The sequence below is a fragment of the Meriones unguiculatus genome, chromosome 9 (assembly GCF_030254825.1).
Source record: "Meriones unguiculatus strain TT.TT164.6M chromosome 9, Bangor_MerUng_6.1, whole genome shotgun sequence".
In the NCBI taxonomy this organism is placed as follows: domain Eukaryota; kingdom Metazoa; phylum Chordata; class Mammalia; order Rodentia; family Muridae; genus Meriones; species Meriones unguiculatus.
In genome coordinates this window covers 2600358-2626657 of record NC_083357.1, presented here as the reverse complement: position 1 = coordinate 2626657, position 26300 = coordinate 2600358, and the positions used below count along the sequence as shown (strand labels likewise).

Below are 26300 nucleotides of genomic sequence, written 5' to 3'. Positions count from 1 at the left end.
TGTTCCTAAAATCATTCTAGGCATAGACAACCCTTTATGTGAGGATGAGAGCATGGCAGCTGGGAATGTTACTGTTACCCAGAGGTTGCACATTGGGCACAAGCCAAGGCAAAGAGAAACAGACAAACAAAAACAAAGCAACAACTACAAAAAAGAGGGGCACTGGCTGACAGATGTATCTCCAAGGGTTTCAACAAAACCTGACCCAGACCTTCTAGTATGAACCCCACCCCAAACCAACATGAGTGGGGGGGTCAAGAAGATAGTGTTTTCCTGACTGGCTGGGTATCTGCTAAGCTACAGTTTGATAATGCTGGGACAGAAGACTGCAGGGCTAGGAGGGAAAGCTGGAGTAAGGATGTCCCAGCCCTCTGGAGCACAGTGCACTGTGTTCCCATTCTCCTGGACGTCATCAAATGTAGAAGGCTTGATGGAAGAGCTCACACCTCAAGCCAAGGCCTAGGACAAAAATGGTAAGGGACATTCTGCACTCTTGGTCCCATGACACTTCCTACAGCCGCCTGAAGGGATAGAAGTTTCAGAATGGACCAGAACCTTTGAACAGTCCAGAAGAAACAATGGCCCACTCAGAAATGAAACTGCAGGTGTGTGATACTTGCAGGGCTGACAGACTTCCCAGCGCTCTGAGCCAGCCTGAACTGAGCTCATTATCTGGCAGCAGCTCATCAGTCCACATGGAGACCACCACAAAAGCTGAGGAAGAAAGCCATTAATAGAACAGAATCAATAAAGTCTCCTTTGACCTTCCATGGGAATCCCTTGTCTTAAAGGAAGGGGGACTGGAGAGATGGCTAAGAGGTTAAGAGCACTGGTTGCTCTTCCAAAGGTCCTGAGTTGGATTTCCAGCAACCACATGGCAGCTCACAACCACCTATAATGTGATCCGGGTGCCCTTTTCTGGTGTGCAGGCATACACGCAGGCAGAACACTGTGTAAATAATAAATGAATAAGTCTTAAAAAAAATACATACCCAGGGAAGCCCAGTCTCCAACCCTAGAGTAGACCTAAGGCTCTAGATGGGAAGAGGAGTAACAATATATATTGTCTCTATGACTCCTGCCCTCCAAGTCCAGATGTGACGCTAAATGGGGCAAGGAGAAATTTCAACCATTCAGGAGCCTGGAGTGTTTTGTTTTAGTGTGTGTGTGTGTATGTGTGTGTGTATTTTTGACACAGGGTGCTGTGTAGCCTAGGTTAGCTTATAACTCACTGCATAATCAAAGATGACATTGAACTTCTGATCCTCCTGTCTCCATCTTCCGAGGACTGGCATTATGGGGCTGTGCTGCACCAGGTTCATGTACTGCTGGGGACTGAAGCCAGAGCTTTGCATGCTAGGCTAGCATTCTGCTAACGGGGCTACATCCCCAGCCTTAAACCTGTAGTTTTGACCTCCACGCTGTCAAGCTATGGTCTCCACTCTAGCCACCGTTAAAGGTAATTTGACAAGGTTCAGCCGTAAGAAGTGGCCAGGGAAAAATAAAACTCTTTCATTTCTCTACACCACCAAGTTGACACTCGTCAATAACCTGTTATGCAGAGGCCACCATGGAGCCCAAAGGAGGGAACACCTCGCAGCTCCCCGCCTCTGTTTCTCCCACACATGAAATTCCAGTCAAAAGCCCCTCAGTCTTAATTACCAAACAAAAACAACAACAAAAAACTCGCCAGCCTCTCTCACTGTATGTCTTTATACTGTCATCTGCTCTGGCATTTTAATATCCAACTTCCCGTTGGAAGCCAGATGCCTGGATGTTCGCACCCCATCCTAATGGCTTAATACCCTGGGTACTGGAGTGGGGAGGGGGCTTCAGAGAAGGGGGAGGATGAAAGCCATCACCACATTGAGCACAACTTTGGAGCAAATGGATTTGAATATTCATTAAACAACATTTAATTTAAACACCCAAACTCTAGAAGCAGCAACATATGGCCTGTTTTATTTTACATAAACTGAATAGGAGGTGGGGCCATTAGTTTCTGCAGACATAATGTTCATTACCAATGAAGAATGCATCCCTTTGAGGGCATCTCAGCATTGTACTGGGCCCATAGGCCTGATGCCCCTGAGGGTCAGACAAGCCTCCATTGAGGGTTCCCTCGTGACACTCTTGGGGCAGCAATGTCAGATAAATCCCTGTCCCTCTGAAGATGCAGATTAAGGCTTTGTTATCTCCTTAGTGCGTGCTTTGGAGAGTAGCTCGGATGGTACTGAGCCCCCTCGGTACCTAGAGACAGTGTCTGGGTAGTGTAAGTCTGACCTATACGTCTCCATGTCATCTGCCAGCCAGTGGCCTGGGGCCTCCCCCTGCTACGTGTGTACGGAAAGCTCCGGGCTGGGCCAGGTGTCCCCACCTTGTGTGTGTCAGTGCATGCTCTCCCAGGCCTCTGGGTGGACATGGATATCATTTGTGGATTCCCTCCAGGTGTGTGGTACATGGGCCCTGGTGCTAGATCCAAATGTGTAAATGTAGCTTTTGGTGCACATGCGGCTGTGTGTGCAGAGCAGGTGTAAAGGGTGTAAGAGGATTCTGACATGTAGGAACAGAGGTACACACAGCACCTACTTCCGTGCATACATGTGTGGGAACCCTCTTTAACTGCCTTACACAGGGGATTCTTAACTTGGGTCTCACAGGTTCCTCCTTGTGAGGTGTGTGGATAGACTGTCAGCAGCGTGTTCAGGAACCTGAATGTATTAATATGAAAGCACTTGTGGCAGCAGGGAGGTTGGGGTTGGGGGAGGGGGTGATGGCTCAGTCAGTAAAGTGCCTGCTATGCAAGCATGAGGACTTGAGTTCAAATCCCCGGCCCTACATAAAAAGCTGGGTGTAGTGGTACATCTCTATGTCCCAGCACTGGTGGGGAGTGGGCAGGATAGGCAGATCCTCGAAGAGCATTGGGCACCTGGCATAGCCAAATTGATGAGCTTCAGGCAGACAGCAATGAAGGAAGGCAACTGAGGTGGACCTCAGACCCCACACGCATGTATAGCCAAGTGCATACACATGCACACACACACACACACAGAGAGAGAGAGAGAGAGAGAGAGAGAGAGAGAGAGAGAGAGAGAGAGAGAGTATGCATTTGTCCCAGGCATGGTGGTGTATGCATTCCTGTAATTTCAACACATGAAAGGTAGAAACAGGAAGATCAGGATTTCAAAACCTGAAAATTTCAAGGCCAGCCTTGGCTACATGAAATCCAGCCTCAAAAAACACAAAATTAAAAAAGAAAAGAAGAAGGAGGAGGAGGAGGAGGAGGAGGAGGAGGAGGAGGAGGAGGAGGAGGAGAGGAGGAGAAGAAGAAGAAGCCGCCTCTGTGGTTCTCATCTCAAGTAGACAGGCACTTTGCTATATGTTCTTGAATGTTCTTGAGTATACACTTTTTTTTTGTAAATATATGTTTCTGTTTTCATTTTTGTTGTTGTTTTCATACAGGATGTTGAAATGTTGCCCCACTGTCTTCAAACTCTCGATCCTCCTGCCCCAGCCTCCCAAGTGCTAGGTTTATAGGTGTCTGCCACCATACCCACCTTATTTAGACATTTATAAGCATGTCAGAAAGGAGCTCACAGGCCACCCTCACCAATGGATGGAGAACTAAAGGGCTCCATGTAAGGTGGGCCACATGGCCAGAGCAAGCACAATAGCTCACGATGTCTAATCACGTGTGTGCAGGACCTGTGACAGAAGAGTCGGTTGTGGTCATCTAAGGGAGATCCTCCCAGACTGCTCAGACTACAGTGGAAACAGAGGAGAAATTAAAACTAGCTCTTCCCTGCTCCAAATGTCACCTTCATCTGGGAGGAGGTGGTCTTCTGTAAGATATTGACTGCCATGACAATGTGGGGTGGCAGATTTCTCCCACGACCAAAACCACACCGGCCCCTTTCAGGAAGAAATTATTTAGAGTGTTTCTTGGCCCCTACCCTCAAGGCCAGTATAGAGCAAGAGCTTGGACAGGACCTTGAAGACTTTTCAAGCAAAAGTCATGTCAGGCTCTGCCCTGACTTTCATTACTGCCTGCTGTCCAGATGCTAAAACCAACAAGGGCACCTCCCTTGAAAACTCTGGGAGTATCCAGGGACAACTTCCTCCCCTTTGTGGAGATGGGCCATGTGTCTGGACTCTTTTACCCTGACATCCAAAAGCTCTGACTGGTAAACTCACTCTTGGACACAGAAAAGTGAGGGTTGTGAGTAGCATGAAGAAAACCACAACCTGAAAGCAGATCTTTTTAGCATCGTGAAGACAAGCTGGTAATTTTTAATCTATGATCTGCCCAGGAGACTGCTTTGTTTTATTTGTACTCAAGCTGTCTGTGTGTCTGTCTCCTGCTGTGTACGTGTGATGTTAGTACATATGTTTCTCCTCTCACGCCTTCTGACTATGCACAGGGCTGGACAGATGGCTCAGTGTTTAAAAATACTTGTTCTTTCAGAGGACCCAGGTTCCAATCCTAGCACCCACCTTGGGGGTTCAAAACCAGCTGTAACTCCACTTGCAGAGGATTTGGTGCCCTCTTCTGGCCTCTGCAGGCACCGGCATGTACATGGTACACATACTATACATCCAGGGTACACAAGCGCATATGCAAGCACACATGTAGAAAATATAGTAGAATTTGGGTCAAAAATTTTTATTGTTGTTTGAAACAGGGTGTTATGTAGCCCAGAATGGCCTCAAATTCAATATGTACTCAAGGCGGGTTCTCTCTTCCTGAAGAAAGCTGGCTCACATTTGTAGCTCCCAAACATGATCTGTTCACCTCCAAAGGGGGGATGGAAAGAGTTGTGCATTACCAGGAATTTTTTTAAACACCTGCCTGCTGTCTCTGGATGCAGTCTGCTGCCTTGGGTTTCTGAAGCTCAACTAAGAGGTTCCCCACCGCAAGCTGGAATGAATTTCCGAGCCAGCCTCAATTGCAAATGCCCAGGCTTGAAGTGACAGAGCCTGGGAGGATTATAGAATTTAGGTGCCTTTAAAGTCTGAGTAGAGGACTTACTGACAGCATGGTCTGGCGTCGACATGAGCCCCAAGGTCAGCCTGTTTATATAGCAAGGCTGTTGAGATAGCTAATATGGGCTGTCAATTTTATAAGACTTCAAGTCATCTAAGAATCAAACTTCTAAGCTTGTCTATGAGGAAGTTTCTAGATTGACTTAACTGAAGTGGGAGGACTCGTCCTAAGATTTGGGCTGATGTTTCATGGGCTGGGTCCCAGGATGAATAGGATGAATAAAAAGGAGGAAACAGGCTGATCACCAGCGTTCTTCTCCCTCTCTGTTTCCCGACTGGAGACAATTCAGCCATACCTCTCACCCTCTCTACCACAATGGACTGTATCCCCTCAAACTGTAAGCCAAAATAACCGCTTTGCCAACTGCTTGATCACAGTGAAGAGATAAGTAACAAATACAGTTCTCTACCTGCACTTCTTTCCTTTCATTTCTGCTCACCTTCCCCAACTGCTCCCAGCAGCTCCCTTTCAAAGATGTCTACCACCTCTTCTGGAAATAATCCGGCTCTCTAGCTCTGTATCCAGAAGCACGCCAGTCTTGGCCTCAAAGCACTATGGCATACTCCATCCTGGAGGAAGTGATACCACCTGCATGCCATCAGGAAAACCAACTACAAGTCTCAGCACCAGACTGCAAGGCCCCCTCTCCCCACAGAAACTGTATTAAGGCCTGTGGCCTGTCTCCTTGGATACAGCTGATCCAATGGCTTTCCTGCTGTACCTTGAGGTTCAGGCTTCACCTTACATAGCCTCATACTCGCCCTCCCTCCTATAACAGCTTACACCTAGAAACTTGTGCACAATGGTTAGGTCTTAACATTTCTTCTGTGGAACTAAACTACCAATGCATTTGCTGAGACATGAGCATCATTTTGAGAGATGTTCAGTTTACCCTGAGGCAGCCTGTTCCCCTAAGGACCAGCCAAGGGGGCAATAATGCACGTCATGCTGCAGTCCCTAGCTTGCTCCCATGGCAGCCATCTCCTCTCACCTTCAGGATGTGTAGAAGCCAGAGAGAGATCCCTTCTCATCTCTCGGCTCACTCACCTTCCACCCAGGGACATTATGAGAATTAATGGGATAACAGATGAAGCGCCTCCAAGGAAACAGGCTACATAAATCCAAAGTGTTATTATTAAATTCCAAATTTAGCCCTCGGGATCAGTGAGACATGACAAATCTGGGCTGGGAGCAATCTCAGCTGCATGGACAGGAAGTCCCTATAAAATCAGAAGCCATGACATGCAGGCTTTGGAGGCCCCCACCTCAAGTCTCTACTTCCCGAAGGGCTGCGGGGGAGGGCTCTAAGGGACTTCTGCAGAAGCAGCTGGCCTCTGCTTATCCCCCCAGCAGGAACAGGAAGCTCCCTGTCCTCAAGAATCTCCTCTCTCCTTCTGTTACCTCTGAGTTTTAAAACCTTGCTCCTGTGTTGGGGGTTGTAACTCAGTTGGGAGAATGTTTGTCTGTCATGCACAAAGCCCTGGTTTTGGAGCATTATAGCATATACCTGTAATCCCAGCGGAGGTAGGAGAATCAGAAGTTCAAGATCTGGCTGGAGAGATGGCTCAGTATGTAAGAGAACTGGCTGTTCTTACAGAGATTCAGAGTTTAATTCCCAGCAACCACATGGTGGTTCACAACCACCTATAATGGGATATGATCCCCTCTTCTGTCATACAGGCATACATGCAAATAGAGCGTTCATATACATAAATAAACAAATCTTAAAGAAAAAAAGAGTGAGCTCCACGGCAGCTATGGCTACACAGAGAAACCCTGTCTCAAAAAAGAAAAACAAAAACAGAACAAAACAAAAAGCACAAATAAGGGCCGAGGGGATAGGTCAGTCAGTGAAATGGTGATTGACAAGCATGCGGACCTCAGTTCAATCCCCACAATCCATGAGTTTTTGGTTTTGCTTTTTGGAGTTTTTTGGGGTTTTTTTGTTTTTTTGTTTGTTTGTTTGTTTGTTTGCTTGCTTGCTTGTTTGTTTTTGTTTCGTTTTGTTTGGGGGGGGTGTTTGGTTTGGTTTTGGTTTTCCGAGACAGGGTTTCTCTGTGTAGCTTTGGCTGTCCCGGACTCATTTTGTAGACCAGGCTGGCCTGGAACTCACAGTGAGCCACCTGCCTCGGCCTCCCTCTGTGCATCACACCTGATTGCGTTCTGTTTCTAAGGGCAGACGTGGTGACGCACGCTTGTGATGCCAGTGCTTGAGAGGCAGAAGCCCCTGGGGCTCACTGGCCAGCCAGTCCACTTGTCAAGGTCCAAGCCAATTAGACCGTGTCTCAAAAACCAAGGTGGACTATGACTGAAGACTGACACTCAAGATTGTCCTCTGGCTTCCATACTCATGTTCACATACTTGCAACGGCCCCCAAGCAGACATACACACACAACAACAACCTAATTTTATATTGGAAAAAAAGGATTTCAAAAGATATTTTTCTAAAGGTTTACGCGCTGGTTAGTTTTAACTGTCAATGTGATAACCCATAATCATCTGAAAAGAGAGTCTAAGACATATCTGTGGGGGTAATCTTGATTGTTAATTGATGTAGGAAGAGTTAGCCCATTGTAGGTGACACCATTCCCTAGACAGAGCGTCCTGAACAGTATGAAAGGAGAAAGTAAGATAAAAGCAACACAGTAATTGTGCATGTATGTAGTCATTTCTCTCTGCATTTGGCCATGAACGTGATGTAACTAGCTGTCTCCAGCTCCTGCTGCTGTGACTTCCTCAAAGTAATGGACTGGAACCTAGAATTATGAGCGAAAATAAATCCTTTCTCCTCTAAAGCTGTTTTTGTCAGGCTATTATTTCATAGCAACAGAAATGACAATAGAACAGCATAAGTAAGCAGATGAAAAGATGGTCAAAACATGGTTGGGTTTTTTTGTTTTGTTTTGTTTTGTTTTTTGAGATAGTGTCTATGTAGCTTAGGCTGTCCTGGAACTTGCTACGTAGGTCAGGCTGACCTCAAACTTACAGATATATACTTGCCTATACCTCCAGAGTTCTGAAATTAAAGGTGTGTGCTACCATGCCTGGCAAACTCATTAGTTATTATGAAATAGAAATAAAAACTATAATGAAGGCTGGAGGTTTACTTCAATGGACGAGCATTTACAAAAAATAGATACAAGACTCTAACACACACATATGCACAAAAAGACATTCATAAACTAAGTGTGGTGCAGACACCTGTAATCCCAGCACTAAAAAGGTTAAGGCAAGAAGATCTCAAGTCCAGTATCAGTTGAGGCTTCTGTAGGGTTCTGAATTGAGAAGGTCCCCATGAGCTCAAATGTTTGAATGTTTGGTCCCAGTTACTGGAACTGTTTGGGATGGAGTAGGAGGTGTGGCCTTGTTGGAGTATGTTGTCAATGGGAGTAGAGGTTTTAAAAGCCCACAGCAGGCTCATTTTCTCTTTCTGCCTGCTACCTGTGGATCAAGATTTAGAAGTCTTGGCTACTGCTTCTGTATCATGACTATCTGTTTCCCACTATTGTTAACATGGACTAACCCTCCAAAACTATAAGCAAACTCTAATTAAGTGATTTCTTTCATAAGCATTGTCTTGGTCATGGTTTCTCTTCATAGCAATCGGACAGTAACTAATAAAGCTACATAGTGAGTTCAAGAACAACTTGAATCATACAATGAGACCTTATTTCAAGAAACAAAAACAAACCAGGGCTGGAAATGTAGCTCACTTGGTAGAGTGCTTACTTAGCATACATGAAGCCCAGGGTTGGCTCTCCAACACCACATAGAGCCAGGCCTGGTGGTAGAGGCTCTAATCTCCGCACTTGGGAAGTAGAGGCAGGAGGATTGCAAGTTCAAGGTTACCTTCAGCTACGTATCCCGTCAGAGGCCAGCCTGGGTAACATCATAAGACTGTATCAAAAACACTAAAACCATAATTAGCTTGCGCCTTCACACTCTGTTTGGCAGCTAAAATCAATACTACAGATACTAACAAGTGTTGGAGAAGATGTAGAGAAATTGGAGCACAAAGCTTTCTCATGTTCTGGAATTATTATTTTTTCACCAATCCCAAAGAAGCCTCCAGCACTGCTTGCTTTTTGGTTCTCTTAAATACCTGCCGGTTTTCTAATAAATACCCATCATGCTCCAGAGGCCTCTAGTCAAAGAAAGAGACCCTAAAATGCATCTATTGTTTTCTTCCTACCACACAAAGACTGGTACTAATCCCCAACCCATTCTCTAGTGATGGTCTAGGCTAGTGCTGGCCTGTGTAGAGGTGTGGCCTCTCCCACATTTGCTGGGGTTGAGGGAGACTGCGCCTTCACTGAGTGAGCGAAGCTCTCCTTAGACCTCTTATGCTGAGCACTTCCTTCCTCGTTCTTAGCCTGTCTGTGATTGGTGCATCCCACAGACAGCACCCACATGAGACAGCAAAGCTGAGAAACTATCTGGACCACTGCTGACACTAGGATGCATCCACCAAGCCTAGAAGCCTTTGCATAGCAACATAAGTGTCCAGCCCACTCAAGGCTCTTTACACTGAATCAAAGTTATCTGCAGACAAGGCCTCCTTCTAGTCCACTGATGACATAAGGAACACCACGGTAGACAAGTCAAGACTCGGGCCCCAGGAGTCACTCTGTGCTAGTGACAGACTGTGTGGGATGACACAGGACAATGAGGCAGACAGAATGGAAAAGGTACCACAGAGCTTCATGAACTCAGCGGTGTAAGGAAAGAGGCTGAAGTGTAGCTCAGATAAAGCATTCTCCCTCCCTGCTTGTTCCATCCCAAACCCCACAAGCATGTGTGTGTTGGGGGGTGTCGATGCTTGTGTATGTATGAATGAACCTGAGCTTCTTCAAATGACACGTGCTGTCAAGAGGGACATGAACTGTGTGTGAAGTAGCCTGAAGCCTGGTTCCCTCCTCACCATTAACAAATTCAAAGAAATCAGAAAGTCACTGATGCTCTCCGAGCTTCTGTGTAGGTGCTAGATCAGCCAAAGAACTTCCTTTGCTTCTCTGGGGAAGCAAACTGAGTCGTCTTGCTTGACTTGTGCCCTTTACTATGGAGGCCTGTGACTCAGCAGTCTTGATGATAGAATAGGCCCTTTCTTTTCTTTCTTTCTTTCTTTCTTTCTTTCTTTCTTTCTTTCTTTCTTTCTTCCTCTCTCTCTGTCTCTCTCTTTCTGTCTCTCTTTCTCTCTTTCTTTTTTTTTTTCTGAGTCAATCTTTCTTTGTGTAGCCCTAGCTGTCCTGGAACTCACTTTGTAGATGAGGCTGACCTTGAACTCACAGTGATCAGCCTGCCTCTGCCTCCCAAGTGCTGGAATTAATGGCATGCACCACCATGCCAAGCCAGATAGGCAGTTTCTAACCAAACTCTCCCAGACATGGTGGGAACTAGAAGGCTAGAATCTCCCTTGGTGTTGGGTACTTCTACAGGCTCAAAAAGGACAATGCCGGAGGCCCACTGCCCAGCCCAGCACTCAGCTGGGTGAGGGGCCAAGCACTGTAAACAGAAAACAGCAATCCCTGTATTAAGGAGGGAAACGCAGAAGTCAGTCTAAGGCAATGTATTTTCTGAAGAAATACACAGTGCCCGCTGAAAAAAGACCATGATGTAAATCTTTCCTTCTTCCAAACAACACAGAATAGAAATCTATATAGAGGCAAATCCTGGGTGTCTAAGGACCTAAAAAAAAAAGAAAAAGAAAAGAAAAAATCCAATTTGGTAGGTTCCACCTTACTGCCTTCCAAGTCCCTGGGAAGGCTTACTTAAATGGACACTGGAGATGGATGTCATGTCACAGCTCCTACAGCCCCTTGCATCATCTCTTTCAAAGCACTAGTCGGGCTCTTCCTCAGCTCCCTGGGGCAGGATGTGTATATATTTATTTACATGCGTCCATTTACGCTTATTCTTGAGAGCAGAGGATCTACATCTCAGAAACTTCTACGGAGGAAGAGAGGACATGTTTGAACAGTGGTTCATTCACATTTTGGTGGACCAGTAGACAGAAAAAGATGCTCTGTTGGTTTCCTCCTTTCTTCCCTAGGGCAGGATTTTAGACCCTGAGGAAAAGAGCTACTGAGAGCCACCTAACCAAAGCTCATCCTAGCTAGGAAACTGAGTCCCAGAGGCGAAGAAAATTGCCTCAGATTACAAAGCAAAGACTTGGAAGATAGCTGCTTGTCCCTATCCAAACAGGACAGCAGGATGACACGGTAGCATGCTGAATGCTGAGCCATAATCGGCTACTGGGGTTCTAGTGCTCTGCCCTCCAAAGAAACGGTAAGCTGCCTGACTGGGCAGCTACAAAAGGAGAATGTTGTTTGCAGAGGATCTGCAGAGACCTCGCCCCACGGACGGGTAGACATCGCCATGCACATGTGAACAGCAGCAAGCGCTCCAGGTTCAGTTTCCCCACCAGGGCTGAATCTTGTAAACAAGATTACCACCCGGCAGACCTTCCCGGAAGAAGAAAGGCTGACCCCTCCGTTAATCTAGCAGCAGGCTTTCTTCAGGCTTCCCCGAGAGCCGCAGCCTTGACAACAAAGCGGGCGATTCCAAGCCTGTGCCCACAGCGCCCCCTCGTGGAAGTCGGCCGGAGGCACCACCTTTATTTCCAGAAATGTTCAGGTTTGGACGGTGGGGGAGTGGCTATCCCCCACAACTGTCCCCAATACCCTTAACTTAACTCGGCACCAGACGCACCTGCCAGGCTTGTTAAAATTCAGGGTACTGCCCCCCCACACACACACCCCTCACTTTCCAGTAGAGTTGGCTGGATAGGATCCTGAAATTTGCAATTCTAACAAGTTCCCAGGTGGCACTGAGGTTAGCGCGAACACGAAAGGCAAAACCTTCCTTAGCTACTTCCCAGGTTCATCAGACTGATGAGCAACCTGTGAACCTCAGCCTCTTCTCTTGCAAAATAGGGAAAACAGTACCTTCCTCCTAGATTCAGCTCGTAGTGTACCCTCAATAAATGTGTTCATGTGTATCATGTGTGTATTTACATGTATGTGCACCCCTGTGCTCTCCTGTGAGTGTACATGTGGAGGCCAGAGGTGGACCTCGGACTTACTCTTCTATTGGTCCTCACCTTACTTTAGACGGCCTCTCTCACTAAACCTAGACCTCATCATCTAGGCTAGGCTGGAAAGGCCCTCGGGAATCTGCCTGTGGCTTCCCAGCAACTCGGGTTATAGACAACCACGCCAGCCCAGCTTTTATGGAGGTGCTGGGATCTGAACTCAGGTCCTCATGCTTTCATGGCAAATACTTCACCCCTAAGACATCTCCCTAACTCTGTGCTCAAATTTTGTATTAGCAGTAGTCTTAGTATTATCCATCTGCAGGCTTCTCTTGGACAAGGTCTGTCACACAAGAGACGCAGGCAGAAAGGACCTTTGTGAACTTTCAGACCAAACCTCAAAGCTATTAAAGTTTCAGATGAATGAGTGCTCCTGCCCCTCCAAGCTACAAAGCGAAAACTGGGGTGAGCAGCTGAGCATTTTTTGCAAACCCCCAAGCTAGCCCTGTACCTGAGAGGAGGGGGTGGGAACCCAGATGGTAAGCCCATGGCTCCTGCTGCCTGGAGGCTGAGGAGCCAGGATGGTCTGCACCCCTTTCCCAGTACACAGCTTAGATGCCAGCTCATCAGCCCTCTCCTGCCGTACCAATCTTTCCATCATGCCTGATGAGCAGTCAAATGGTTCAAGTATTTCATGTGGAAAAACTCAGCATGTGACAAGGACACTTGATCTACTGTTCAACTCTAATTCCCCACATTTTCTTTTACTCAACCAAAATACTGGATGGGAAAAGTCCTCAGCCTGGCACACAAGCTCTTCCTTGGGTTGCTCCCTGCTGACCGCTCAAAGCCCCTTCCACTAGAACAGGCCTGAAGACACTGAGAGACAGGGCTCAGGTCTGGCATGGCGGTAAATTCTGAAGGGCAGATGTATAGCTGTGTAGAATCTCCTGACTCAGGAGAGCTTGCCCTCCGACAACCCAGGGTCACAGTCCTCTTAGCCAAGCTGAGGTCTGTGTGGAATGGGATTTCCCTGTAAGGATGGCAGGAGTAAAGAGCAACTGTCTGAAGCCACCAGCCGCACAGGGCTTTTCATCCCCACTCAGCAGGATTCCCGTCTCACTCCGCTTTCCCCTGCCCCGCTGCAGGGTGGACACTCCCTGGTGCACCTCTCAGTACCCCCTTTCATGGCCTCAGATGAGACCCTGTGCCCATGAATTCGAATCAGATCCTATCGCTTGCCCCCAGAAAGCTTCCAGGATCCAGCTCTTTACACCAATTTGGGTTGTGAACCCCCACTGTGTCCCAACCATGCATTGCTAGCCACTCCAGGAGCAGGACCACAAAATCCTCGGTTACTCTCCTATTGGCTTACCTTTCCTTCCCAGGTGCCAAATCAGGGACCAATGGTGCACATACTAACTTGCTAAGTGGGAATGTGTTTGGCTACATTCAGTATCCCTATGGCAAATGGTACCTCACTGGCCAATGGTATGTCCAAAGCAGCAGCTTGATGACTGAACACAGGGATGCCTTGGGGCCACACAACTGCACACTAATGGCCCCCTCACGACACACACCCCACTACTAATTGCCTACATCCTCTCCAGCCTGAAAGAGATACCCTCCTTTTGAGGTCAATTGCAGATCACTGTCCACATAATGGACAGCTTATAAACCCACCCATCTCAGCTCCATGCGAGTTTGGTATAGGGTGCTCTCTTCAGGGCAAATCAAAGCACTTGCCAAGGAAGGGCAGCAGAAAGCTGCCTAATTGCCACACAGCTGCAAACGCAAGGGGCCGGAGCAATGAAAAGCAGCACCTCAAACAACACACTGGAGACACTGTACTTAGAGAGTCACCCCCAGCCATGCTCACCTCCTTTGACGATTTAGGTGGAGGGAGGCTCACATACCACCTGCCAAGTAGGCACAAGGTCTGGGGTTTGAGTCCTGTGCCCTCGTTAGTTTCACCAAGCTGGAGGGACTGTACTCTTTTGATCTCCTTAGTAAAATCAACTTTGCATTCTTACAGGTTTGCCCAAAGCCTGCAGAGAGCAGTGTCAATCTAGTCATCGTTGGGGCTGTTAATACAGCTCCCAACACTCCCAAGTTCAATAGCACACAACCTAGTTTTCCCATATCCTCACTTCCTGTCAGTCAGTTGCTCAAGTCCTTCAGCCTCCACTGTTCTGTCATCCTGAGCCTCAAAAAACTTAAGATTCAGAGTGGCAGAACAGGTACCCTTTGAAGCCCTCGGTTTGACACTAACCCAAACATCCAGAGGTACTGAAAGCAGCAAAGGGCGATTGCTATAGGGGACAAGCTGATGAGGGTGCTAACTGGCTGAAGCAGAGGATGGTTGCCAGGGAACGCCCTTACCTACAGCCATCACAGGAAGGTGAGCCACACTGGATCCAGCTGTTTCAAAAACAGCATCACTATCAAGGAAAGCTGGAAGGCAGCCAGTTTGTCTAAGCAGTTGTTTCTCTGGAAAACCTGGCCCACCTTTCTGGAGCCCAGGCAGCATGCCTGTATACTGACCCTACCCACACTAGACAGAAAAGGCCCATGAACATCCTGCCATCCTTGCCACCCTTCCCACTTGCTCCAGCTATGTATCAGCTTGGCACCTGATTTTTCGGAAAACCATTTTGGCCAGGCAGTGGTGGCGCATAATCCCAGCACTCAGGGCAAAGGCCATCTCTGTGCTGCACTTTCAACAGCCCAGCCACACACAGGAGTTGCTGCCCCGCACTGCTCCCTGACCCTGAACCAACACACCCAGCACCAGCCCATCCCATAACCATAGGCTGCTCAACCACCAGCCTCCCCGGGGGACAAGGCTTCTCAGTAGCCCTGAGCTGCACACACCGCCGCCTGCCTCTGTACCTTAGTTCATCCTACTCCACAGCCCTGTAGCCGCTATAACCAGTTCAACCCTAGCCGCTTATTCCCAGCAAGGGACTACATCCTCCAAAGGAAAAGCTTCATACCCAAGCCTGTAACCACCTTTGCTCTCCCAACTGAAGCCTACTCCTTGTCCTTGTTCCCAAAGCTGCCCAACCTACTAGGCTTTTCAGCAGCTCTTCACTGCTTCAGGATGTGTGGTCCCACATGGATCCATGCTGATCATAAATGTAACCTTTACAGAGAACGTGTGCTTCCCTGAAAAGCTCTCCACCAGCACTAGCATGTGCAAAGCCACAGGCTCTACCACAAAAGGAAGGCAAATGTAGCACCCATAAACTGCAATGTCTTTCAGGCTGACTCCTACTCAAACACCTGACTTGACGAACTCACAATTCAGGCCCTTGACTTTGAGCTCTCCCAGTACCAGGCAAAGTGTCTGTTGCTGGCCTGGCAGTGCCACAACACATGCTGCCTAGCCCGAGAAAAAAATACAGACAGACCCATTTCCATTAGACAACGAAGCTTGGTAAGGTTGCCTGAGTTTCAAAACTCAATTACAGAACGGAGCCACACTAGCAGATTCAGCTTCCTTCAAGTAAAGCCAGGAGCCAGGCATGGGGGTGGGAAGACAGGCCTTTAACCTCGCTACCAGGGAAGGCAGCCTGATCTGGTCTCCAGACCAGCCAGAACTAGAAAGCATCTCAAAAAAAGAAAAAAGAAATGGGGGGGAAGTGATGGGGGGAAGGCCACGGAAACCACCTAACAACGCAAATGCTAACAGGGCACACTTGACTCTGGTCCTATACTTTGCCCGTTCATACTCAACCCTCACCACCCCCGCCAGGAAGGATGTGTACCAGCCCCTTATACAGCTGTCACCTAAAGCTTAGGTGGTGAACCCAACCACCTAAGCAGCCATACTTCTAATACCCACGAACAGCAGACACAGAGACACAGAAGCTTTTCAGTTTATTTGTCCTCTCAGAAATGTGCACATCACAGCAGATCAAGTCACCGCAAAAAGATCTACTCCTTTGGCTGTGAATAAAAAAAATAAATTCAGTCAGCAACAACATTGAAAAGGTCTTTAAAGTTCAAAACAAACTAAAATTAACTCATGCAGAACAAGTACTAATAACCTAAATAAAACAAATTGTAAAAGGACACAAACATCCAAAAATTACATTCACGTTAGAAATGAACAAAAACAAGTTAACATCTCTAAAAATGTCGAGAGTCACTGTTAGTACTGTTACAAACTGAGCTTGCCAATCTACTCAGCATTATGCACTTGCTCAAATTCTACGGTCTACGTAACAGCTTGAAGTGTACCTGTCTCCAATCTCCACTCACTGCATCAGTAGCAGGAAAGGGGGGATGGGAAGGAGGAAAACAAGACAGTTCATTAGTCCCTTTTCAAACACCAAAATTATCTGCACTCAAGTACATGCAATCAGATACCTCAAGTGACTATTCTGTGGCTGTACATGGAACACCTTTCCTGATTACCACAGCTCCAATATGAACAAGGTGGGAGGCAACAGCATTAATGCAAATCCACACTGCTACAACCAGCATGTGGATGTGGGTGAAGGACACGCTCCCAAGGCTGGGCCCTCTGGTTCTGCCTAGCCTTGCTGTGCCAGAGGACCCAGCCTTAGGGATCTTTATAGACTACATGGGGAGGGCTCTAAATGATTAGCCTTTTGAAATCTGTTTCAATTTCATACCAATCTTGGATACCACAAGGCATACAAATTAGCAACAAAATTTTGCTGAAGGAAAAATACAATTACTACTTTGCAAATGTGATTACTGATGCCTCGGTTTGAGCTCCACTGCATACAAAGGGACACTAGGTCCCAGCATCAAGCAAAACCGTCCAGAGGACATTAGTAAGGCTGTCAAATGGCCTTCAGGTCTGGCTCAAACAAATGTGCATTACTGAAACCTCTACCAAACGGTGTAATCTGCAACACTTACGCAGTGTCCATGGGCAGTGCTCACTAATTCCACAGTGCTGACAGGAAGAAGCCAGTCACTGATTATGGTCTCAGGCGGACAGTTTGAAAGGCAGGCAGCAGGGGTAGTGGACACATTTCTAAAACCCTACAAACTCAATCCCACTGCAGGTTACAAATGTAGAGTAGGGAACCATTCTGATTACAATGCATGTGGTAAAGTCTTACCCAAAGCTTCAATGTAACCTCAAAGTTTTCTGGTAAGACTAGTTGAGAATGGAAACGCTAAGACCAACCAGCTTAGAGCAGATGCGGCTCCCAAGACAATGTTAGCCTTGCAGCACCCAAGAGGATGGGTCACTGAACTACAAAGAACCAGAGCACCTACCTTCCTTTAGTCTCCAGCCCCATGTAACATGCATTTCTGAGTTTCCAAAATAAATATAAGCTTTTCCTTCTGGTAGTTAAGATACTATTTAAAACAGGGCACTGGCATTTTAGGCCATATGATAAAAACTGTTGTGCAAAAGCCAACATGCAAAGCATCAGAGCCAGCTTAGTGAAAGTGGCACACCCCACACCGTGCCCAATCTCAGTACCTGCTAGAGATTTCATTTCTGCTGAACAAGAAATCCAAGACAGTAGAGGAAGGGAAAAAATTTACAGAACACTTGATTATTCAGCAACCCAACACCATAATTCCATTCTACTATTCACAATTAGCTAGCAAAGCTGGTATAAAGCTACTACTCAAATCACTGTGATCTCAGCTAACTGGAGAAGAAAGCAATTTGACATTTGTGAAGCACAGGCCACATGGATCCAGCTGCTTCAAAAACTAGCATCCATGTTGAAAAACAAAATGAACTCCCAGGGAACATTATCTACCCGCCCTTGAGGGATCTGTGCCAATTAGCATGAGGAGGACACCTCCGGAACAATCAGGGCTGGAGAACACCCACTATGACCTCTGAACCAATGTGGCCTTTTGTTGGGAGTGTGCTAGTCTATGAGCAGAAGAGAGGTGGGCCAATCTACTCTAGGATATGACTATGCTACTGAGCTTCTCAAAACATTACCTTCTGCAATCCAGAAGAGGGAAAAGGAAAAACACCAAGAAAGGTTATTTAGGAAACCCCTTTTCAGACCATAAACATTAAGCTCATTAATTACTGACATCTCTATATCTGCCACAAACCATACCTTTTTGCCGGCACCAACGTTGGCCTTCGCAGTCCCCCTGACCTTCTTCATTCTGTTCTTGCGTTCCTTTCGTTGTTTACGGGAGGTCTTTTTCTTTTCATAAAGGCCATGCTAAGAGAGAAAAATGCATCCAGTGAACTCAGTCCTCACCACCCTGATGGGGAAGCTGAGGTGACAGAGAACTTTGAAACATAGCTTTACAAACCATCACAACTTCTGAAGCTGCGTCACACTGTTGACAATCTTGCCTTTCAATGCCTACTTCTCTAGTGAGAGCTCTCCCTCACACTGTGGAGATCCTAACCCACTAATCTGCTCTTGGCATTCCTGACAGAACTCAGAATTCCTGAGGGCTCTCAGCCAATTCTTCAGGAACAGATTCCCAGAGCACCACTTAAAAAAAAAAAAAGAGTCTATATAGCCAGGCATGGTGGTACGTGCCTTTAATCCCAGTACTTGGGAGGCAGAGGCAGGCTTACCTGACTTATAGGCAGCCAGGGTAACACCCAGTCTCAATAAAAATAGGTCCAGTAAATCTTCACATGAAACTGTTATACCAGAGGATTCATCATAAAAAGGAGTAAATGGATTCAAGAGACATCTGGGCATGGTGGCCCACACAATCCTAGCACTCAGGAAGCTGAGGCAAAGTAATTTCCAGTTTTTGTGGCTAGCCTTTGCTAGAGACCATGCCTGTAATTTCACCAGTGTAGAGGTAGAGGATCAAAGGTTCCAGGCCAGCCTGGGCAAGTGAGAGGCCACCACTCTCACATCCAGATCCATCCTGGTCATAAGTTATGAGTTTTGGACTAAATAGAATTCAGGTGCTCTTTGTTCATTGTGATACATAGAAGGCAGCTTGCCCACGAAAGGACCAACTTTTCCCGAGCATGCATGGCAGCCAGCCTCGACCAGCAAAACAAGGCAGGCGTTGTACTGTGTATCTGTAACAGCACTACTTTCCAAGGCCAGGGAAGGCTGTTGCTGAGCTCCAGTTCAGGAGAACAGGTCAACCACATGGAGACGGGGTAGGGGGTAGGAGGTAAGCACAAGTCTGGAAAAGCGTCCAGATACCATACTTTATGATACCTCTTTTAAAGTCAAGAGGTTTAAGTTTAGACCCAATTCCCTAAGGAACCTGTGCATTAAGCAAACAACTCCCAACTAACCCTTTTAAGATTCCTAGTAAGTTTGTTGTTCCTTCCCAAACTTGGTTACTCACTCTTATCTGACAGCACAGTGATATTGGAAAGCAAAAATCTTCTAACTTGCCATCCTGCCTCAGCCCAGGCTGGAAATTACAGACATGCATCCGGATTAGAACCAATCTTCAATAGTCACTGCACAAAAGATACCTACTCTTGCAAGTCTGTGCTTAGGCTCATTCTTCTTTGCATAATCTAAAGAATCATAGATCATGCCAAAGCCAGTTGTCTTGCCACCACCAAAGTGGGTTCTGAATCCAAATACAAAGATGACATCTGGTGTGGTTTTGTACATTTTGGCCAGCTTTTCCCGAATTTCTGTCTTTGGTACTGTTGCCTTTCCAGGGTGAAGAACATCGATGACCTAAAAAGAGGAGACTCACCAGTATTTTAGTATTCGTTACAGTTAACTACATCTTGAAAAGAAAGCACTACAGACCCAACTTCAGTGTGCCCACCCTTACCATCTGTTTCCTCTGAAGCAGACGGTTTGTCATGAACTTCCTGGTCCGGATGGTCACTGTGTCATTCTGCAGGTAACACACAAGTCAGTAAGATCACATTCACTTTTCTTGTGATTCATTCATTACACTAATTCATTCATTACTAGCCAATGTGGCCTAACAGACACAGGAGTTGGGGACAAGCTATAAACTACCATTAAAACTCATTTTCTCCCATCTGTCATCAGCACTGTAAGATTATCATTTGGGGCTAACCTCAGCACTATTGGTTTTGTGATCTATTAGCACCACTACAGAACACCCTCCAGTAGCTGCCAACCATTGCTTCCAGGGCTGAGAAGTCTCAGTGGTTTCCAGGATAGCCTCACCTTTTCCCTCGGAGTATGAAATACCAGGGTAGCTGGCACTCAGCAAGCTTAAACAGTCTAGAATTCTGCCCTACTTAAGTCAGCAAGTTCGCCTTTTGGCCTCGATGTGTGGCTGGCTCAAGCCGCCTCGACAGTACCATGCCTGAGGGAAAGGGGAACGAGCCAAGCCACCCTGGGACGGCTTCCCTTCGATCGTTTTACTCCTCCCAACACACCCAACGTCTACTCCGCCGAAAAGTTCGCGCGCGGGCTTACTCGAAGGGTCCATGGGCGCAGGAGCCGGAGGCGCTTTCCTCCCCTCGGCCCGCTGGCGCCTGCCTCGCCCCTGCCCCGAAAGCCCAGCAGTGGGGTTGGCGGCCCCGGGCGACCGGCCGCCGTGAGGCGGGCTGGAGTTGGGTGAGGGGGCCCGGGGCCGCCGCAGCTGCGGTGTCGGGCCCGAGCGGCCGGGGATGGCGCGGATAGGCGACAGATTGCGCCGGGAGCCCGAGGAGACTCACCATGATGAGCGCGGCGCCCGACGTGCAGAGGAGGAAGAGAGGACCGAGCGCGGCCGGCCAATCATATCAACGCTCACGAAGGACCCCGGACGGGGCGTGGCCGAAGGCGTGAGGCCGACCATGCTGGCGCCTGACTGGAAACGCCGGGCTGCGAACGCCCGGCTGCGAACGCCCGGCTGAAGGCGGCCTCGCCGGTCCTTAACCGCGCCGAGGGCGTGCACCAGCCGAAGGTGGATCCAGGCAGATCGGAGGTTTCACCACCCGCCGTGCTCCCTTCTTCCCGATTCTCCTCGGTCCTCTCCGGCTTTTGTAGGCCGCTGTTTCCCCAGACAGGCTCTCGTGCTGTAACGCGGCCTGTCCTGGAGCTGTCGCTGCGTAACGGCACCACCTCGAACTCGGATCCGCCGGCCTCTGCCTCCTGTGTGCTGGGACTGGGAGGCACGCACCACCACACCCCGCACGGCCCCTGTGAGGGACAAACAACCCTTTCACAGGGGTCACCCAGTGCCATAAAAACACTAAGATTTACATTACGATTCAGAATCAAAGCAAAAATACAGTTAAGAAGCAGAAACGAAAATTATTTTATGAGCTGGGTATGGTGGCACAAGCCTTTAATCCCAGCACTGGGGGAGGCAGAGGCAGGCGGATCTCTGAGTTCGAGGCCAGCCTGGTCTACAAAACTAGTCCAGGACAGCGAGGACTATTACACACAGAAATCTTGTCTCAAAAAAAAAAAAAAAAAAGCCTTTCAGCAGCCCTATTTTATACCAAAAGATTGAGTTTCTACAAATCTTATATAAAATCCTTTCTTATTTCATGTACACAACCCTGCAAATTGTTAACTATTTTTATAAGGTTTTTCATATGTGATGTTTCACGTTCTTCAAAACAGGATCTTGCGATGAAGTCCAGGCAAGGCTTTGAAGGAGCCAAAAATGATCCTGAATTCCTGATCCTCTTGCCTTCACCTTCACTTAGCAATATATTGGATTGGGAGGGGGTTATGGTTTGGTTTTGAGACTTACTCTCTCTAAAAATTTGGTAAGTCAAGTATAGTCAGGCAAGAGGATCAAAAGTTGAAGCCTGCCCTGGGCTACACAGTGATTTGCAGACCAGCCTGAATAACAAGACTGGATCCTGGCTCCAACTAAAACTTTAAAAGAATCAAGGATAGTACAAGATAACCACGCTACAATCCACAGACCCAAAGAAGCTAAGTAACAAGGGAGGGTAGAGGAATGTCACTCAGAAGGGGAAAGAGAATAGACAGCAGAGTGGATGAAGAGAGTGCCCTGGGCAGGAGATGGAATGCGGAAGGAAACAAGGGTGGGGATCAGATGTGGGAGAACAGGGGTGGGAAGTGAGAGGGCTGGGAACAAGAAGGGAAACTGAGAGGGGACATCTCTTTGTCAAGCTGGAGGGCCTGGAACAGGGTAGGCTCATGGGAGGATATGGTGTGACTCTAGCTGAGACTCCTAACGGGGAGGGACATGAAGACTGAAGTGACCACCTCCTAGGCAGGCAGGACTAGTGGAAGAACAGAAGCAACCCACCCACAAAACCTTTGATCCAAAAATTGCCCTGCCTACAAGAAGTGTAGGGCTAAGGAGGGAACAAAGATTGAGGGAGTGTCCAACCAATAATTGGCCTAGCCCATAAGAGAGAGCCAGTCCCTGACACTATCAATGATGCTCTGCTATGCTTGCAGACAGGAGCCTAACTTGACTGTCATCTGGGAGGCTCCAGCCAGCAGCAGATCTGGACAGATGCTGGGACTTGCAGCCAAGCATGGGGTGGAGCTCTGGGGGTCCTGTGGAAGTGTTGGAGGAAAGATGGAAGGACCTGGAGGGGACAGAAACCCCACAAGAAGACCAAAAGAGACAACTAACCCAGTCCCATGAGCCTTACAGAGACTGAGACATCAGCTAAGGCGCATGCATGGTCTGGACCTAGGCCCCTGCACACATGGAGCCGATGGGTGGCTGGGTCTTCATGTTGGTCGCCTGGCCAGTGGAGGAGGGGGCTGTTTCTAACATGGACGCTATTGCCTACGTTTGGATACTTTCCCCTGGGAGAGCTGCCTTGCCTGGCCTCAGGGGGTGAGGATATGCTCAGTCCTGATGTGACTTGATGTGCTGGAGAGGGTTGATATGGAGGAAGGGGCACTTCCCTTTTTCTGGAAGGAAAAGGAGAGAGGAAGGGGAAAAGAAGGGAAGGAAAAAGAAGGAGAAGGAGAAGGAAGGAGGGGGAACTGGAAGGAGAGGAGTGGGGGGCGCCCTTGGGATGTAAAGTAAAAACACTGAAATAAAAATAAATAAAAACTCAACTAAGCAATAAAAATAATTTTATTTTATTATTTTTTTAAAAAGAACCGAGTAACGGGGCTCAGCGGTGCATACCTTTAATCGCAGAACTTGGGAGGCAGAGGCAGGCACATCTCTGTGGGTTTGAGGCCAGCCTGGCTAGGACAGCTAGGGCTATACAAAGAACCCCTGTCTCAAAATAAAATAAAATGAAATGAACTAAGAGCAAGTATGAAATAAGAGCAAGTATGTAGTTCCCCTCAGCGGTGAAACGTTGTATTGTATGCAGTGGCTCTGGGCTAAATCCCTAGCGCTGTTGAGGAAAACAAAGGTATCTGTTTGAGCCAGGCGTGGCGACACAAACCTCTGAGCACATCAGTCTGGGAAGTCTTAGCCGAGATCTGGAGGCCACCCTGGGCTACAGAGCAAGCACCAACACACCAACTAGGGATACACAGGAAGAAACTGTCTCAAAATATAGTTTATCTTTTTTTTTGGCTAATCTTTATCCTTACACAGAGTTAGCTTTTGGTGGTTCCTGATCCAGAAATTATGCTTTCCATAAAGTGGAACAGCATGTAAAAATGAATTAACAGTGCATTATTCTAAGGGAAATATCAGAGTGCCCTGGGGGTTAGTGTGCACGAGGAGACCAAACTGCACCCTCTGGCATCTGCCTGCACAGACATGCACAAACACAAGGATGGTAGATCCCCAGAGTAGGCCCTCACAGCAGTACCACAGCAACATTTTAGGGGGACGGTCTGGGTCCTGCCTGAGCTTGGTTTTGCTAGGAAACAGACTTAAAGCATTTCTCAGAAGCCCATAACAGCTGCCTGAAGGCTCCTGACTGCATCTGTCAGGCTCACTTGGAATATAATCTAAGCACTTAGACTATGAAGGCAAAGGGTGACAGGTTCAAGACTGCAGGCACTGTATAGTGAGGTCCATTCTCAGGAAACACACACACACACACACACACACACACACACACACACACGTCCTTCTTCGGGCTTGTATATATTTCATAGACTTTGTCTTCAGCTACTTTTGACTGTCCAGAGGTGCTCTTCTGTTCCTTTGGCAGGTGGATTTTAGATTCCGATGTCTCTTAAACAATTAGATGCTTTTCATTTACAAAGTGTTGATTTTGATTTTCTTTTTCCTTTTGATGTAAGTGGTTTTTGGCCTTGAGATAAAGAAAGTGCGCAACTTCTCTGCCTCTTTGATAAACCCGCAGGAAAAAGCAGTTTCGGACCCGAGCGGCCTCGGTGCATTTTCAGCAGTCGGCGCTAGGTGGCGGTGCAGAGGGAGGGCGCAAAGCGCGGTGCGCGAAGCCTCTCTTCACAGACTCCGGCGGCGGCGAAGGAAGCGGCACGTGCGGCGCTCTACGGTGGCCGAGGGGCTGCGGGGGCTGTGCGCCTCCTCGGGAAGGAGCAGCGACGGTGGTTCCTGTAGCTGGAGCCCCGCAGGGCACCTGGGCAGCCGGCACAATGGTGAAAGAGCAGTTCCGCGAGACGGATGTGGCCAAGAAAATGTGAGACGCGGCCGGGGCAGGGCGTGCTGGTGGCGGAGCCGCGGGCCCGGGGCCCGGGAGGCCCGGGGAGGCCCGGGGAGGCCCGGGGAGGCCCGGGTGTAGGACAGTTGTTGAGGGGGCCGAGAAAGAACTTCCAGGATGGGTTTTCTGGTCTTGGGAGGTCCCTGAACTGCGGCGCGAAGCATGAGAAGCGACGAGCTGTATCGTAACCTCGGCTAAGAAGCCGCCTCCGGAAGCCGAGCGCCGACTCCTCTCGGCGAACCTTTTTTTCCCTGGCGCGAGGGGGAAAGAGAATGCTGACCCAAGGTTACTAGCTAAAAGTGATTTCACAGGCAGCAAGGTGGCAAGCTCGGCAACCAAGCCTCTATTCTGGGTCCTCTGCCTCATGAGTTTTCGGGGCTTGTTTTTAAAAAGACGGATCCTTTTTTTTTTTCAACGTATGTGAGAAAGACTACCGAGGCCAGTGTTGTGTACTAAAGGCCCTGCATAAATGAAGTGTTTGCTGTTTGGTCTAGTGTAGAAGAGACGAATCAGCCATAGTTGTGGCAGATGCAGAGGGGAGATAATGAATAAGTCTGAGCTCATCGCAGACCAGTCCCCTTTCAAAAAGCACACGGGAGGGACCGGGTGGTCTGATAGAAGTGAAGCAGGGCACTTACACTCTGGGAGTCTTGCAGGTAGTGTCAGACTTTTGAAGTGTTTGACCAGGAGGCATGACAAGGCTCCCGACTGGGACCTGAAGTGGGGTTGGGGATCTGAGGGTGAACGTGGGGACATTGGAAAGAAGCAGATTCAAGAAAGCTTAAGGTATAAAATGGAAAAGAGAAGTAGAGATGAAGGTAACCGAGAAATGAGACTGGTATGTGTGTGATTACTATTCACTGGAACAGATGTTTTACTGGGGTAACTTTCCAGCTGTTCTCAGTATCCACCCACCCCCGTACTTCACACAGACCGTAGTCACATAAAATGCTTTCTCACACAGCAGTCCACTGATACTGTAAGAATGCAGATGAGGCCAAGTGAGATGGCACAAGCCTATAGTCACAACACGTAGGTCAAGGCAAAAGGTCAAAAGTTAGCCTCTCCCAAGATACACAGCAATATCCTTCATTTCAATACAAAACTAGATCTATGTGTTACTTGAATCTTCCAGCAGCTCTCTATTACACTGACACTTAATTTTCTCCTGATTCCCAAGCCTTGACCCCCTGTAGGCCTTACTAGTCTCATCCTGCACTCTTTGCTAGATATCTTTGCCCTCCTGTGCCATCTGCATGTAATTCCTTGATGATGCCCAGTGTGTGTCAGCCCAGGAATCTTTGCCTTATGCTTCAGATGCTCTATCTCCAAATTGTCTTATGCATGGCTCCTTTTTACTTGGAATTCAGTGGAAGGTCAGCTTTGCAGAGAGGCTTTCTGACCAGCCCCTGTTGTACCCTCAGACTCTACAATTCATGTCATTTTAATTCTCTCTGTCTTTTAGGAACAGTCACCACTCCACAGGACATTGGTTCCAACCACTGCCACCGCCACCACTCCTACAAACAGATACTAAACGACAGATACGAAATGTATTAACAGATGTTAACACAGAGTGGCACGACATCTCTAGATAAACCATTTGCCATGTAAATTGTTGTTTTACTGTGTTTTTTAAAGAAAATAACAGAAGCGAAAAAGCCTGTACATGTTCAGTATAATTTCTTAGATATACTGAGTTGGAAATGCCTATGCCCAGTTGACCAGAAGTGGCTAACCTAAAGAGATT

The 26300-nt window shown here is 47.8% G+C and overlaps 2 protein-coding genes across 8 annotated transcripts in view; one reads left to right on the top strand and one right to left on the bottom strand.

The window, feature by feature from the left end:
- Nucleotides 1-15940: 15940 nt before the first annotated feature.
- On the bottom strand, nucleotides 15941-20824 carry Rps24 (ribosomal protein S24). Of its 4 annotated transcripts, none has more exons than XM_060390695.1 (7): nucleotides 20687-20824; nucleotides 19822-19887; nucleotides 19512-19721; nucleotides 18153-18263; nucleotides 17549-17569; nucleotides 16321-16340; nucleotides 15941-16026 (listed from the first exon to the last, which is right to left on the bottom strand). In XM_060390695.1, the coding sequence occupies exons 1-5, from the start codon at nucleotides 20687-20689 to the stop codon at nucleotides 17561-17563; spliced, it is 399 nt and encodes a 132-aa protein (XP_060246678.1). In that variant the 5' UTR covers nucleotides 20690-20824; the 3' UTR covers nucleotides 15941-16026; nucleotides 16321-16340; nucleotides 17549-17560. The 4 variants fall into 4 exon arrangements, with proteins under 4 accessions (XP_060246678.1, XP_060246679.1, XP_060246677.1 ...); XM_060390696.1 differs by having other exon boundaries at nucleotides 17549-17566; XM_060390694.1 differs by lacking the exons at nucleotides 16321-16340; nucleotides 17549-17569.
- Nucleotides 20825-24335: 3511 nt separating this feature from the next.
- Polr3a (RNA polymerase III subunit A) overlaps nucleotides 24336-26300 on the top strand; it is a 41067-nt gene continuing 39102 nt past the window's right edge. For 2 of the 4 annotated variants that reach the window (XM_060390689.1, XM_060390688.1), the window contains exons 1-2: nucleotides 24339-24529; nucleotides 26016-26160. In XM_060390689.1, coding sequence (XP_060246672.1) covers nucleotides 26114-26160 — 47 coding nt within the window. In that variant the 5' untranslated portion in view covers nucleotides 24339-24529; nucleotides 26016-26113. Of the gene's footprint in view, nucleotides 24530-26015; nucleotides 26161-26300 lie in introns of all 4 variants that reach the window. The other 2 variants (XM_060390690.1, XM_021641252.2) reach the window with 2 other exon arrangements.